This window comes from Heteronotia binoei, chromosome 21 (assembly GCF_032191835.1).
Source record: "Heteronotia binoei isolate CCM8104 ecotype False Entrance Well chromosome 21, APGP_CSIRO_Hbin_v1, whole genome shotgun sequence".
NCBI classification, from domain to species: Eukaryota; Metazoa; Chordata; class Lepidosauria; order Squamata; family Gekkonidae; genus Heteronotia; species Heteronotia binoei.
Window position 1 is genome coordinate 31,288,137 of NC_083243.1, and position 14,170 is coordinate 31,302,306.

Below are 14,170 nucleotides of genomic sequence, written 5' to 3' on the forward strand. Positions count from 1 at the left end.
TGTTGGCACCAACGATGTGGGGAAATGCAGTCGTGAGGTCCTGGAGGAGAAATTTAGGCTGCTAGGTGGGAGACTTAAGGCCAGGACCTCCAAGGTGGCCTTCTCGGAAGTGCTACCTGTTCCACGTGCAGGGCAGGAGAGACAGGCACAAATTAGAAGTCTTAATGTGTGGATGAGACGATGGTGTAAGGAGGAAGGGTTTAAGTTTGTTAGGCACTGGGATGCTTTCTGGAACAAGCCGGAGCTGTACAAAAGAGACGGTCTCCACTTGTCTCCGGATGGAACCAGGCTGCTGGCGCTTAAAATCAAAAAGGTGGCAGAGCAGTTTTTAAACTAAATCTTGGGGGAAAGCCGACAGGAGATGGAATGTCTCTGGTTCGGGAGGACTCGTCTCAAAGAGATGAAGGGTTGGCTTCTATTTTTCTACCGAGTAACGGATCAGAGTTGTCCACTGTGATGGTGACAAACAGTATGGACTGTCTGCTAGAGTCTCGAGGCGGCAGGAGAGAGGTGGCGGGCCTAGCTTGCTTGGAAAATTATAAATGTTTGTATGCAAATGCTAGAAGTGTCCGAAGTAAAATTGGTGAATTGGAATGTTTAGTGTTGGGAGAAAACATAGACATTGTGGGAATTTCAGAAACTTGGTGGAATGAGGAGAATCAGTGGGACACGGTGATTCCTGGATATAAGTTACATCGGAAGGATAGGGAGGGAAGGGTTGGAGGTGGGGTGGCTCTGTATGTCAGAGAGGATATACGGTCCAGTAAGACTGAGGTCAGAGAATTAGATTCCCTTTTAGAAATGCTTTGGGTTGAAATAGAGGGCCCAAAAGGAAATTTAACTATGGGAGTTTGTTATCGCCCACCAAATCAAAAGAGAGAGGACGATTATAATATGATGGAGGGATTAAAGATAGCGGCTAAACGTAAAAACTGTGTCGTAATAGGTGATTTTAACTACCCGCAGATTGATTGGGTCAATATGTGTTCTGGTCGAGAGAAAGAGATTGAGTTTCTTGATGCTCTCAATGACTGTGCTATGGAGCAGATGGTCTCAGAACCTACCAGGGGTGGGGCGATCCTGGATCTGGTCCTAAGTAATGCCCAAGACTTGGTGAGAGACGTAAAAGTGATTGCGCCGCTTGGGAACAGTGACCATAACGTTATTGATTTCACCGTTTGTATAAATAGGGAGTTGCCCAAAAAGACCGCCACAACCACATTTAACTTTAAAAGGGGTAAATTCTCTGAGATGAGGAGGCATGTGAGGAGGAAACTGAAAGGAAAGGTAAATACGGTCAAAACCCTTGGGGAAGCTTGGAGACTATTTAAAACTATAATCCTAGAAGCTCAGATAAAATACATACCACAAGTTAGGAAAGGCACAAACAGGTATAAGAAGAGGCCAGCATGGTTAACAAACAAAGTAATGGAAGCTGTAAAAGGTAAGAAGGACTCCTTTAAGCGGTGGAAAACCAGTCCAAGTGAGATTAATAAAAGGGAACACAGGCAGTGGCAAATCAAATGCAAGACTGTGATCAGGCAGGCAAAGAGGGACTATGAGGAGCATATTGCAAAAAACATAAAGACCAACAATAAAAATTTCTTCAAATATATTAGAAGTAGGAAACCAGCCAGGGAAGCAGTGGGGCCCTTGGATGACCATGGGGTAAAAGGATTACTGAAGGAGGATGGGGAAATGGCTGAGAAGCTGAATGCATTTTTTGCCTCCGACTTCACCGTGGAAGATGAGAAGTGTTTGCCCGCCCCAGAACCACTAATATTGGAAGGGGTGTTGAAAGAGCTGAGTCAGATTGAGGTGACAAAAGAGGAGGTCCTACAACTAATAGACAAATTAAAAACTAATAAGTCACCGGGTCTGGATGGCATACATCCGAGAGTTCTGAAAGAACTCAAAGTTGAACTTGTGGATCTTCTAACAAAAATCTGTAATCTTTCATTGAAATCGGCCTCCGTTCCTGAGGACTGGAAGGTAGCAAATGTCACCCCCATCTTTAAAAAGGGTTCCAGAGGAGATCCGGGAAATTACAGGCCAGTCAGTCTGACTTCAATACCGGGAAAGTTGGTAGAAACCATTATCAAGGACAGAATGAGTAGGCACATTGATGAACACGGGTTATTGAGGAAGACTCAGCATAGGTTCTGCAAGGGAAGATCTTGCCTCACTAACCTGTTACATTTCTTTGAGGGGGTGAACAAACATGTGGACAAAGGCGACCCGATAGATGTTGTTTACCTTGACTTCCAGAAAGCTTTTGATAAAGTTCCTCATCAAAGGCTCCTTAGAAAGCTTGAGAGTCATGGAGTAAAAGGACAGGTCCTCTTGTGGATCAAAAACTAGCTGAGTAATAGGAAGCAGAGAGTGAGTATAAATGGGCAGTCTTCGCAGTGGAGGACGGTAAGCAATGGGGTGCCGCAGGGCTCGGTACTGGGTCCCATCCTCTTTAACTTGTTCATAAATGATTTAGAGTTGGGAGTGAGCAGTGAAGTGGTCAAATTTGCGGATGACACTAAATTGTTCAGGGTGGTGAGAACCAGAGAGGATTGTGAGGAACTCCAAAGGGATCTGTTGAGGCTGGGTGAGTGGGCGTCAACGTGGCAGATGCGGTTCAATGTGGCCAAGTGCAAAGTAATGCACATTGGGGCCAAGAATCCCAGCTACAAATACAAGTTGATGGGGTGTGAACTGGCAGAGACAGACCAAGAGAGAGATCTTGGGGTCATGGTAGATAATTCACTGAAAATGTCAAGACAGTGTGCGTTTGCAATAAAAAAGGCCAACGCCTGAAAAGGACTTGATTAAATCCTATTCAAGTCTACCAGAAGAGGAGCAATCAGAAATAATAACAAGACTGGACTTGTTAACAACTAAGGTTTAAAAACAAAGGAAACGGAGACTTTTCAAAAACTTCCCTATTGCCTAAATTTTCCAGCTAGGAATACAGAGGATAATTTTTAAACATTCAGAGACAATATTTCAGCCGGTCATTGGTGGCTGATCAAATGCATTAACATAAACCTAAATTACTGACTCAGGTGGACCAGTGGAAAAATGGATGTATCTATCACAATTCAACAGGAGACGTAGAAAGAATTTTTGAAAGAAGACTAACAATTAAATATACTGTCATGGAACTTCAGAGGGTGGCATTACAAGCTTTTTGATTCTGATTTTCTTAATGCCTTAGGTATTTTTTTATATTTTGTTTGTGCAGGAGACCTGGGTTCAAAACCCCACTTTCCTAACCCTTCCAGGCTTTAGAACATACGCTACACTGGCAGTTAAGATGCATTCAAAGGGGAGGGGCAGTGGAGAATTGGCTATATTAGTTAATGTGGACTTAAAAGTAGACATTCAAGTGCTGGAAACTACATGCCCAAATTACACCCAGACATTACTAATCAAGAGTCTCTACAAACTAGGAGAATACTGTGAAGAAGAGAAACTTACCATCAATTGCTCAAAAACTAAAGTAGTAGTCTTCTGAAAAAGACCAAAAATACATTCTTGGAATATACAAGATATTCCAATAGAACAGTGCAAGATCTATAAATATCTGGAATTAATATTTAGTGAAACGCTGAACTGGAACACACATGTAGCCTCCATTAAAGCATCTTCAACTAAGATAATAGGAGCTATCCTGAGATTCTATCGAAGTAAGGGGGGCTTACTCATAGATCCAGCACTTAAGCTCTTTAACAGTAAAATTATTTTTCATATAATTTATGGAATAGAACTTTGGGGCTGGAAGGAACAAACACTTGCGAGTTTAGAGACAATTCAAAACCTCATTTTGAGGTGCCTTTTGGCATTACCTAAGGGGTCTCCAGTGGCCTTATTGCAGACAGAACTCGGCACTCCTTCAATTAAGGCTCGACCACATTTAGCTGTTCTAAAATCATGGAAGAAATATCAACTTTTACCACTTGTATCTTTCAGCAAACTTAGTTTTTGTGAGTTATTAAATAAGGACAAAATCTGCTCTGACTTTTTAAACAACATTATCTCTCGATACATTGTCCCAGATGACCTACTTCAAACCTCAGGGAATATTCAAGTTTTGCAACAATAGGTATATAATGGAGGTGCTTTAATAGATAATCAGCTACTTGCTCAACTGAAATCTGCCCCTTGGTATAAATGCTTAAAGAAAGATCCTTTAAGAGCCCCTTACTTGGTTATTGAGGAAGATTCAGCGTGAGTTCTGTAAGGGAAGATCTTGTCTCACTAACCTGTTATAGTTCTTTGAGGGGGGAAACAAACATGTGGACAAACGGGACTCAATAGATGTTGTTTATCTTGACTTCCAGAAAGCTTTTGATAAAGTTCCTCATCAAAGGCTCCTTAGTAAGCTCGAGAGTCATGGAGTAAAAGGACAGGTCCTCTTGTGGATCAAAAACTGGCTGAGTAATAGGAAGCAGAGAGTGAGTATAAATGGGCAGTCTTCCCAGTGGAGGACGGTAAGCAGTGGGGTGCCGCAGGGCTCGGTGCTGGGTCCCATGCTCTTTAACTTGTTCATAAATGATTTAGAGTTGGGAGTGAGCAGTGAAGTGGCCAAGTTTGCGGATGACACTAAATTGTTCAGGGTGGTGAGAACCAGAGAGGATTGTGAGGAACTCCAAAGGGATCTGTTGAGGCTGGGTGAATGGGCGTCAATGTGGCAGATGAGGTTCAATGTGACCAAGTGCAAAGTAATGCACATTGGGGCCAAAAATCCTAGCTATAAACACGTTGATGGGGTGTGAACTGGCAGAGACTGACCAAGAGAGAGATCTTGGGGTCGTGGTAGATAACTCACTGAAAATGTCAAGACAGTGTGCAATTGCAATAAAAAAGGCCAATGCCACACTGGGAATTATTAGAAAGGGAATTGAAAACAAATCAGCCAGTATCATAATGCCCCTGTATAAATCAATGGTGCGGCCTCATTTGGAATATTGTGTACAATTCTGGTGACCGCATCTCAAAAAAGATATTATAGCATTGGAAAAAATGCAGAAAAGGGCAACTAGAATCATTAAAAGGTTGGAACACTTTCCCTATGAAGAAAGGTTCAAACGCTTGGGGCTCTTTAGCTTGGAGAAATGTCGACTGCGGGGTGACACGATGGAGATTTACAAGATTATGCATGCGATAGATAAGGCAGAGAAAGAAGTACTTTTCTCCCTTTCTCACAGTACGAGAACTCATGGACATTCAATGAAATTGCTGAGCAGTCAGGTTAGAACTGATAAAAGGAAGTACTTCTTCACCCAAAGGGTGATTAACATGTGGAATTCACTGCCACAGGAGGTGGCGGTGGCTACAAGCATAGACAGCTTCAAAAGAAGATTGGATAAGCATATGGAGCAAAGGTCCATCAGTGGCTATTAGCCACAGCTTATTGTTGGAACTCTCAGTCTGGGGCAGTGATGCTCTGTATTCTTGTGCTTGGGGGGGCAGTGGAAGGGCTTCTTGCCCCACTGGTGGACCTCTTGATGGCACTTGGAGGGTTTTTGGCCACTGTGTGACACAGAGTGTTGGACAGGATGGGCCATTGGCCTGATCCAACATGGCTTCTCTTATATGTTAATATTACTGCACACAGTTTAAGAGAAGCTTTTACAGCACTACAATCTCAGACTATGCTAACAGAAGTACTGACAGGAAGATATTCAAAAATTCTCCTGGATCAATGTATTTGTTTATGTAGAACTTTTGTGGAAGACTTATTCCACTATGTAATGGTTTGTCCATTATATTCAGATCCTAGAAGTAGATTCTTATCTGGATTACTAAATCAACTATATAATTGTTCTGCCAGTGATAGTTTATCTGTTGTTGAATGTGAACCCTCTGGTCTCTTATAGGGTAGCACTCTGCATTAGCAGTCAGAAAAGTTAGAACAAAAATGGTTCTTAGAAATGTAACGCATTGAGATGTAACACATAGACATAGTAATATAGTAACGACTGAAAATGGAATTTTACAAATGTTTTTACACTTTTAATTTTAGTTATTTTAGACATTTTAGATTCTGTATAACTGAATTTAATAGCTAAATGTGCTTTTTATATTTCTAGGGATGTAATTCCTTTCTTCTTCTTCTTTTAATTATAATGGCCAAAGACCACATACAATAAACAATCTATGTTCTATGAATTGCTAATTGGAGGAGTTTGCTGTCTGTTTGAATTGCTTTTTATAGTTTGTAATACACCTTGAGATTCAGCAAGAAAGGTGGTATATAAATGAAGCTAATGATGATAATAGTAAAAACAGCAGCAACAACGATGATGATGTCTGCTGTTTTGTAGGAAGCATAACAGTGTGCAGACTTTTCCCTAAAATTGATTCTGAGTCTATTGTTATTTAAAAAAATCAATAAATCTCACATATCATGGATTTCTTGAATTTAAATATACCTACCTTACGCCAAACATATAAGCAACAGCACCATAAATAAATTGGTCCTTTGGATATTGTGGTGACATGAGGAATTCCTGAAAAAAAATCCTCTGTTTAGTTCTTACTCAAATATACCTGCTTGCTTATAATGAGCTATAGCCCTGTTTACAAAGTACTTACGTCTGCATTCAGGATAAAGCAATAAACATTAAGATATTAATTAATTGTGAAGTTATACCTAATGAAATGTCTGGTGTGTTTATTGATCATTTCAACCCAGTTCCTGTGATGGATATTGCCAAGATCTTGAGATCTATTCAGGTCACCAGTTGTGCTTGCGATCTTTGCCCATCTTGGCTGGTGAAATAATTATACGTCATTTTAATTAGCCTTTGGTTTCAACCATAAATCAGTAAGTGACTTAGGACACCTTCCCTTGGCAGTTCAAAGAGAGTTATCTTCTCACGAATTAAGATAAAATCACTACAGAAAAATTATGCGGTCAATTATCACTCAGTCTCTCATTTGCCCTTTCTCAGCAAGGTGAGGGAGCAGTGGTGGACCAACTCCAGGTCTTCTTCTAACTAATCTGCTCTGGACCTTTTCAGTCTCATTTCAGGCCAGGTTGTGGGACTGAGACAGTGCTGACAGCATTAGTTGAATATCTCTACCTGAATGCTGAGAAAGTTCAGGCCCCTTTGTTGCTCCTACTAGATTTATCTGCAGCATATGGTACAGTGGATCATGCCATCCTGTTGAAATGTTTAGAGGCAGAAGTAGGTAACAGGAGATGTACTTTGAACTAGTTTAAACCATTCCTTATGGACTGGTCTCAAAACGTTGCTATTAGAGGTGAGATGTGAATCATGCAGGGCTTATCTGAAGGAATTAGAATTTTATGTAAAGCCTTTAGGAAAAATCATTCATAGAGGATGATCAGGGGCATGGAGGCCAAGCCTTAGGGACTTGGGAAAAGGCTTAGGGACTTGGGAATGTTCAGTCTGGAGAAGAACTTGAGGGGAAATGTGAGAGCTCTCTTTAAATATTTGAAGGGTTGTTAGTTAGAGGAGGGCACGGAGCTGTTCCAGCTGGATATTAGGAAACTTTTTTTCAGTAACAGTTGTTCAGAAGTGGAATCAGCTCCCTAGGGAGGTGGTGGTGAGTTTCCCCTCACTGGCAGTCTTTAAGCAGTGGCTGAACAATCACTTAAGGAAGAACTTGCAATGGACTCTTCAGTCTGTGCTCAAAGAAGCTCATGATAGAAATGCCACTTTTGCATATATGCAGAAATATGCTCACCATGTTAACTTTCCCCCTCACTGTCACCATCACCAGCTACCACCTGCCACCACCAATTGTTTAAGCACAGAATTAAGAAAATAGTCGCAACGTCTAACTGAGGCAGCTCAGAAAACCTGCTCCCCAAGCTATTTGGGTTTATCCCTGACTCCTGGGTTTTTAGCTCCCTATTTCCTCTTTTTAACTGATCCTCACCAAAGAAGAGCTTTTATGCTGGCCAGATTTAATGCACTACCATCGGCCATCTTCTCCGGAAGATATTACAGAATCCCCCGCAATCTTAGACGATGCCCTTGTAGCCAAGGAGACATCGAAACAGTCTCTCGTGTTCTTTTGGACTGCCCTTTCTATAGCAGTCCACGAGCAAGATACTTAGATGCTCTGCTCTTTGACCATCAAGGCCTCTCTGTCAATGCCAAAATTCGCTTTTTACTCCACGGGAAACACAACTTTGTCACCACTCACGTGGCTTGCTTTTTACAGGTTGCGATCCAAATCAGAGAGGCTTTTACTCATGCATAGCCCACAGCTATTTTATGTCATTTAACTTTTGCTGGTTTTTCTAAGGTTTTACTATATTTTATAGTGTTACTGTCGGTTTTAAAGTATACTGTACTCTTATATCAATGCCAATAAAGGTCTACTACTACTACTAAAAAAACGTTATGGGAAAATAATCTTTTGCCTATTTTCTAGCAGGAACTTCTCTGCATCCCCCTGATGCAGCCAATCCTCCTGGAGCTTACGGTAAGCCCTGTACTAAGAGATCTCTAGGCTCTTGAAGGATTGGCTACATCAGGGGTGTGTGGCCTAATATGCAGAGGAGCTCCTGCTAGAAAAAGCCCTAAGTCTGTTCCCCAGCTTGAATGTTAATGGCTGCCATGACCTAAGGTGGGGACTGATTTCACTTATCATATGAACATATGAAGCTGCCTTATACTGAATCAGACCTTTGGTCCATCAAAGTCAGTATTGTCTTCTCAGACTGGCAGCGGCTCTCCAGGGTCTCAAGCTGAGGTTTTTCACACCTATTTGCCTGGACCCTTTTTTGGAGATGCCAGGGATTGAACCTGGGACCTTCTGCTTCCCAAGCAGATGCTCTACCACTGAGCCACCGTCCCTCCCCTCATGCAAGCACAAAAGCGATTGCAAGGCTTATACTGAACGTATCTACCACAGTTCCTCTGCAGTTGCACAACTGACCAGCTCAGGGTTCAAGTCAGGATTCATTGAGGGCAAAATAAATAAAATAAATAAACTTAACTAAGACTCCATTCTCAAGTAGGTTATGGCAACTGTTGAACAAAGTACGTTCACTTAATGTGTGTGTTTGCCATGACATCCTTAAGATGTCTAATGAAAGTTAGCAGATTTATACAACTGCCATCCAGCAATTTTCTACAGGAGTGGAAATAGGGTTGCCAAGTCCAATTTAAGAAATATCTGGGGACCTTGGGGGTGGAGTCAGGAGACATTAGGGGTGGAGCCAAGATCAAGGCTGTGACAAGCATAACTGAACTCCAAAGGGAATTCTGGCCATCACATTTAAAGGGACAGCACACCTTTTCAATGCCTTCCTTCCATAGGAAATAATGAAGGATAGGGGCACCTTCTTTGGGGGCTCATAGAATTGGACCCCCTGGTCCAATAGTTTTGAAACTTGGGGGATATTTTGGGGAGAGGCACTTGATGCTGTATCAAAAATTTGGTGCCTCTACCTCAAAAAACAGCCCCCCCGAGCCCCAGATACCCGCAGATCAAATCTCCATTATTTTCTATGGGAATAAATCTCCATAGGGAATAATAGAGTTCCCAGCAGACATTTCCCTCCCCTCCCCCCGCTTTCTGACGACCTTGAAGCAGGGGGAGGGCCTCCAAACCAGGGGATCCCCTGCCCCCACCTGGGGATTGGCAACCCTAAGTGGAAATACTGCACCATCTTTACTAGGTACCTCTAAATTTCATTCACACATTCAGAATGCACAAGTTGTGACTGGGGTGCAGTGGTTAGAAGCAGTGGACTGGCAGAAGTCACAATTCTTGCAGAACTCTCTCAGCCCACCTACCTCATAAAGTGCCTGTTGCGGGGACAGGAAGGGAAGACAATTGTAAGCTGCTTTGAGACTACTTAATGTAGAGAAAAGCAGAGTATAAAAACCTACTTTTCTTTACCCCATCTAACAATCTGAGGGTTCTCCTCAGTTTCTTATGTATTAACATTCAGGCGTGGCCCACCATTCAATGGAGAACAGGCTGCAGACTGCCCCTCCATATTGTTTTCCCAACCAAAAGCACAATTGGGTACTTTGGGAAAAGCGACATGGGCTGGATTTAATGGTGTCCTCTCCTTCCACTTGTTTATGAAGCTGTGCTTGCTTTGTTTGTAGGAGATGCCATTTGAGCTCTGTTTTAATATCATAGCTGTCTTATTTCTTCGTTTTTCATAAAATACCTTTACTCCCTCAGGGCTTATTACGTTTATAATGATTCTGTGCCCAATGTTAAGCCGCACAATTGGTCCATATTCTTCAGCCCTGTGAGAAAAAAAATGACCAAAGTATAATTTTAAAGTTTAAAAAAAAATAGAGGAAAGAACTATAAGGTATAAGAAATGCTAAAGTCAATCTTGGCCAGCACCAGACCTAGCACAATCTTGATGAATTCATACAAATGGTGCCATTTGCTACTTGGGAAATTGGCTGAGATGGGTGTATAAATATTTTAATTACTCTTTTATAATAGATTTTTCTTATAAATAGCTATATAGCTAATATAGTATAGCTACATTGGTATCGTGATTGCCAATAATATAAAATAACCTGATAGGAATACTCAAAGTAAATTCTGACATCTGCAATTCATATCCAGTTCCGCAAATTTTGAATCAGAAGCTAAAATGCTAATTCCTGCATCACCAGAAAGCTAGTATTTAATTTTAATTTTATACACGCACACACAATGTGTATTCTACAGCAGCTCACATATATATGATGCTTTAGAATATACATTGTGTGTATATATAAAATTAAATACTGGCTTTCTATATTCTGATCTAAAGCATCGTTCCAGAGAAAAGGTTAGTGGTTTTATAATGAAAAATAACTTACCACTGCTGAATGTATTCATGAAATAGTTCTTTGTTTTTAAGTATTCTCAAGAGGATTGCCGCATGTCCAAAGACAAAGCTGCAAATTAGAAGTAATATTAAAAGGGATTTATGGAACCCTGTGAGTTATGCTAAATATTCTGTAGATCAAATGACAATGGAAAAAGTTCAAAGACAGCAGAAACTCTTATATGATTCCACAAACAATTTCAGACTTAAATGTATAATGCATTCCCTTCTTCAGCCAGGACTCCTCAGAAAGAGGAGTTCCCCCTTTTCTTTTTGACTTAATTGTTTTAATAGACACCCCTTTTTAGAGCCTAAGTGCCAAGGGATCCAAAACTTGGGGAGTCTCAGAAAGAAACCTGGGTTCAACCATGACATTGGATAGTTGCAGGGATGACATAGGGTGCGGCTGGAATTAAAGTGGATTGCATTCTCCTTCAGCTCCATGGCATATCTTTCTCAAGGACAAAGGACTTCTCAACTAGGGTTGCCAAATCCAATTCAAGAAATATCTGGGGACTTTGGGGGTGGAGCCAGGAGACATTGGGATGGAGCCAGGAGCAAGATTATGACAAGCGTAATTGAACTCCAAAGGGAGTTCTGGCCATCACATTTCAAGGGACCACACACCTTTTAAATGCTTTCCCTCCATGGAAATAATGAAGGATAGGGGCACCTTCTTTTGTGGCTCATAGAACTGGACCCCTTGCTCCAATCTTTTTGAAACTTGGAAGGTACTTTGGGGAGAGGCACTGGATGCTATGCTAAACATTTGGTGCCTCTACCTCAAAACACAGGCCCCCCCCAGAGCCCCAGATACCTGCGGATCAATTCCATTATTCCCTATGGGAATCGTTCTCCATAAGGAACAATGGAGTGCCCAGCAGACATTTCCCTCCCGTGCCCCTGCTTTCTGATAACCCTGAAGCAGGGGGATAGCCTCCAAACCAGGGATCCCCTGCCCCCACCTGGGGATTTGCAACCCTATTCTCAACACTGAGGACATCACACAATATCCTCCATTCCCAAGACTTACAGTCAAAGAGAACATTTATGTCATTAACTTGTGCTAATCTCAGGAGTCATTTTTGCCTCTCCCAGGTCTTTGTGCTCATGCAGATCTGGCTCACAATAGCTTCATCAAAGTAATTTTCTCAGTTTTCCTACCAACGTATGAAAGCAGCTAACTTTAGTCCTGCCAGTAAGATTAAAATTTCTTATCTCAACCCAATCCAAAATCAGGATGGTCAGATTCCCATTGGGACCTGGAATCTTCTGTGCATAAAAGAAGGACCCCAAGCCCTGGCAAACTATTCCTCAGATCTCTGGTCCAGAACTCTGCTGGTCAAAACTTTGGCTTCCCTCTGAGAACCCCCACCACCATCACGAGGTTGTATTCTGAGGGCTTTTCTTCTTGTTCTGCCAGCCTCTTGCTCTGCTCCTCAGACCCCTGCTTTTTTGAGATGCGGTGACCAGAACTATCCACAGTATTCCAAATGAGGCCACGTTATAAAAAGGTAAAGGTAGTCCCCTGTGCAAGCACTGAGTCATTATCGACCCATGGGGTGATGTCACATCATGACATCTTCATGGCAGACTTTTTACAGGGTGGTTTGCCATTGCCTTCCCCAGTCAACTACGCTTTACCCCACCCCCCCAGCAAGCTTTTACTGACCTTGGAAGGATGGAAGGCTGAGTAGAAGAAGAAGACTGCAGGTTTATACCCCGCCCTTCTCTCTGAATCAAAGACTCAGAGCAACTTACAATCTCCTATATCTTCCCCCCGCCCCCCACAACAGACACCCTGTGAGGTGGGTGGGGCTGGGAGGGCTCTCATAGCAGCTGCACTTTCAAGGACAACTCCTGAGATAGCTATAGCTAACCCAAGGCCATTCCAGCAGCTGTAAGTGGAGGAGTGGGGAATCAAATCCATCCGCCTTGAGTTGGCTACCTGAACCCATGGGCATTTTAATATTGGCCATTTTATTTTCAATCCCTTTTCTAATCATCCCTTGCACAGAGTTTGCCTTTTTTACTGCTGCAGCACACTGGGTTGACACTTTCATTGAGCCCAAGATCTTTTCCCATCTCAGTCTCAGGAAGTTCATACCTCAGTAGCCTATACTTGAAGTTGTACCACCAGAGCATCAAACCACATGCAGATCAGGAAACTAATGAAGGAAAGCCAATCCTCCTTGGGCTCATGAACACAGGCGCTGGAGGTCTCTACAACAGCACTGTAAGGTATACGTAAGTGCTCTCAAGTTGCAACCAAGTTAAGACAACCCCAGCAAGAGGCTTTCAAGACAGGTGAGAGGCAGAGGTGGTTTGCCATTACCTTTCTCTGCAGAGCCTTTCTTTGTGGTTTCCTAGGCTAGTCCTGACCCTGCTCAGCTTTTAAGATGTGATGAGAATGACCTATACCATGCCACCTTCTTTGGAACTGTGAGACAGGCTATTATTATTATCAGGGTCTTTTTTGTAGAAAAAGTCCCGCAGGAACTCATTTGCACATTAGGCCACACCCCCTCACATCACCATTGTTTTGCACAGGGATTTCTTGTGGGAAAAGCCCAGCAGGAACTCATTTGCATATTAGGCCACACCCCTGACACCAAGCCTGCTGGAACTGCATTCCTGTGTGTTTCTGCTAAAAAAAAAAAAGCCCTGGTTATTCTTATTGTTATTATTTTGCAGACATGGAGCTGAGTTTACTCTCTTCTATCACATTCTTTCTCAGTCTCCTCCAATGAGCTTGGGAGTGGTATACACACAAGTCTCCCTTCCTCCATTTTATCTAATATTTATACAATTACTTTTAGTATCACTGACTTTCACAGCACCACTTACCTTGACCTTGGAGGACCAGGGATATAATCAGATTTCATGTGGATATATTTTATGTAGCAGCAATAAAAGCCAAAGGCCAGGAGGGCCATGGCGAGTAAGAGACGCAGCAAGACCCAGATTGTCTCCAGTGCATCCATAACTGCTGGGAGTGTCCTTTTGATAGTTGTAGTGCCAGGTTCTCTCTGTTTCTCTTTCTCAGGTGCAGGGGTAGAATTCTAGCAGGAGCACCTTTCATATTAGGCCACGCACCACTGATGTAGCCAATCCTCCAAGAGCTTAAAAAAAAAACCCAGCCCTGTAAGCTCTTGGGGGATTGGCTACATCAGGAGTGTGTGGCCTAATATGCAAAGGAGCCCCTGCTAGAATTCCGCCCCTGCTCAGATGTTTTTGGTTCCTGAAAGACTGGTGGAGTTCTTGTGAAACCACTGTTTTATTGGTTGGAGATAAGATGAAAGGAATTTTGTGTTACAATTGCAATTTCAATTTCAGTCTCATTAA

The 14,170-nt window shown here is 42.3% G+C and overlaps 1 protein-coding gene across 1 annotated transcript in view; it reads right to left on the minus strand.

Annotated features, from left to right (window-relative positions):
* LOC132589557 (cholesterol 24-hydroxylase-like) overlaps positions 1-13,809 on the minus strand; it is a 47,177-nt gene extending 33,368 nt beyond the window's left edge. The window contains exons 1-4 of the mRNA XM_060262323.1: positions 13,673-13,809; positions 10,818-10,895; positions 10,163-10,244; positions 6,433-6,506 (exon numbers count right to left, since the gene is read on the minus strand). Of these exons, the coding sequence (XP_060118306.1) occupies positions 6,433-6,506; positions 10,163-10,244; positions 10,818-10,895; positions 13,673-13,809 (371 nt within the window). The remainder of the gene's footprint in view (positions 1-6,432; positions 6,507-10,162; positions 10,245-10,817; positions 10,896-13,672) is intronic.
* Positions 13,810-14,170: the final 361 nt, after the last annotated feature.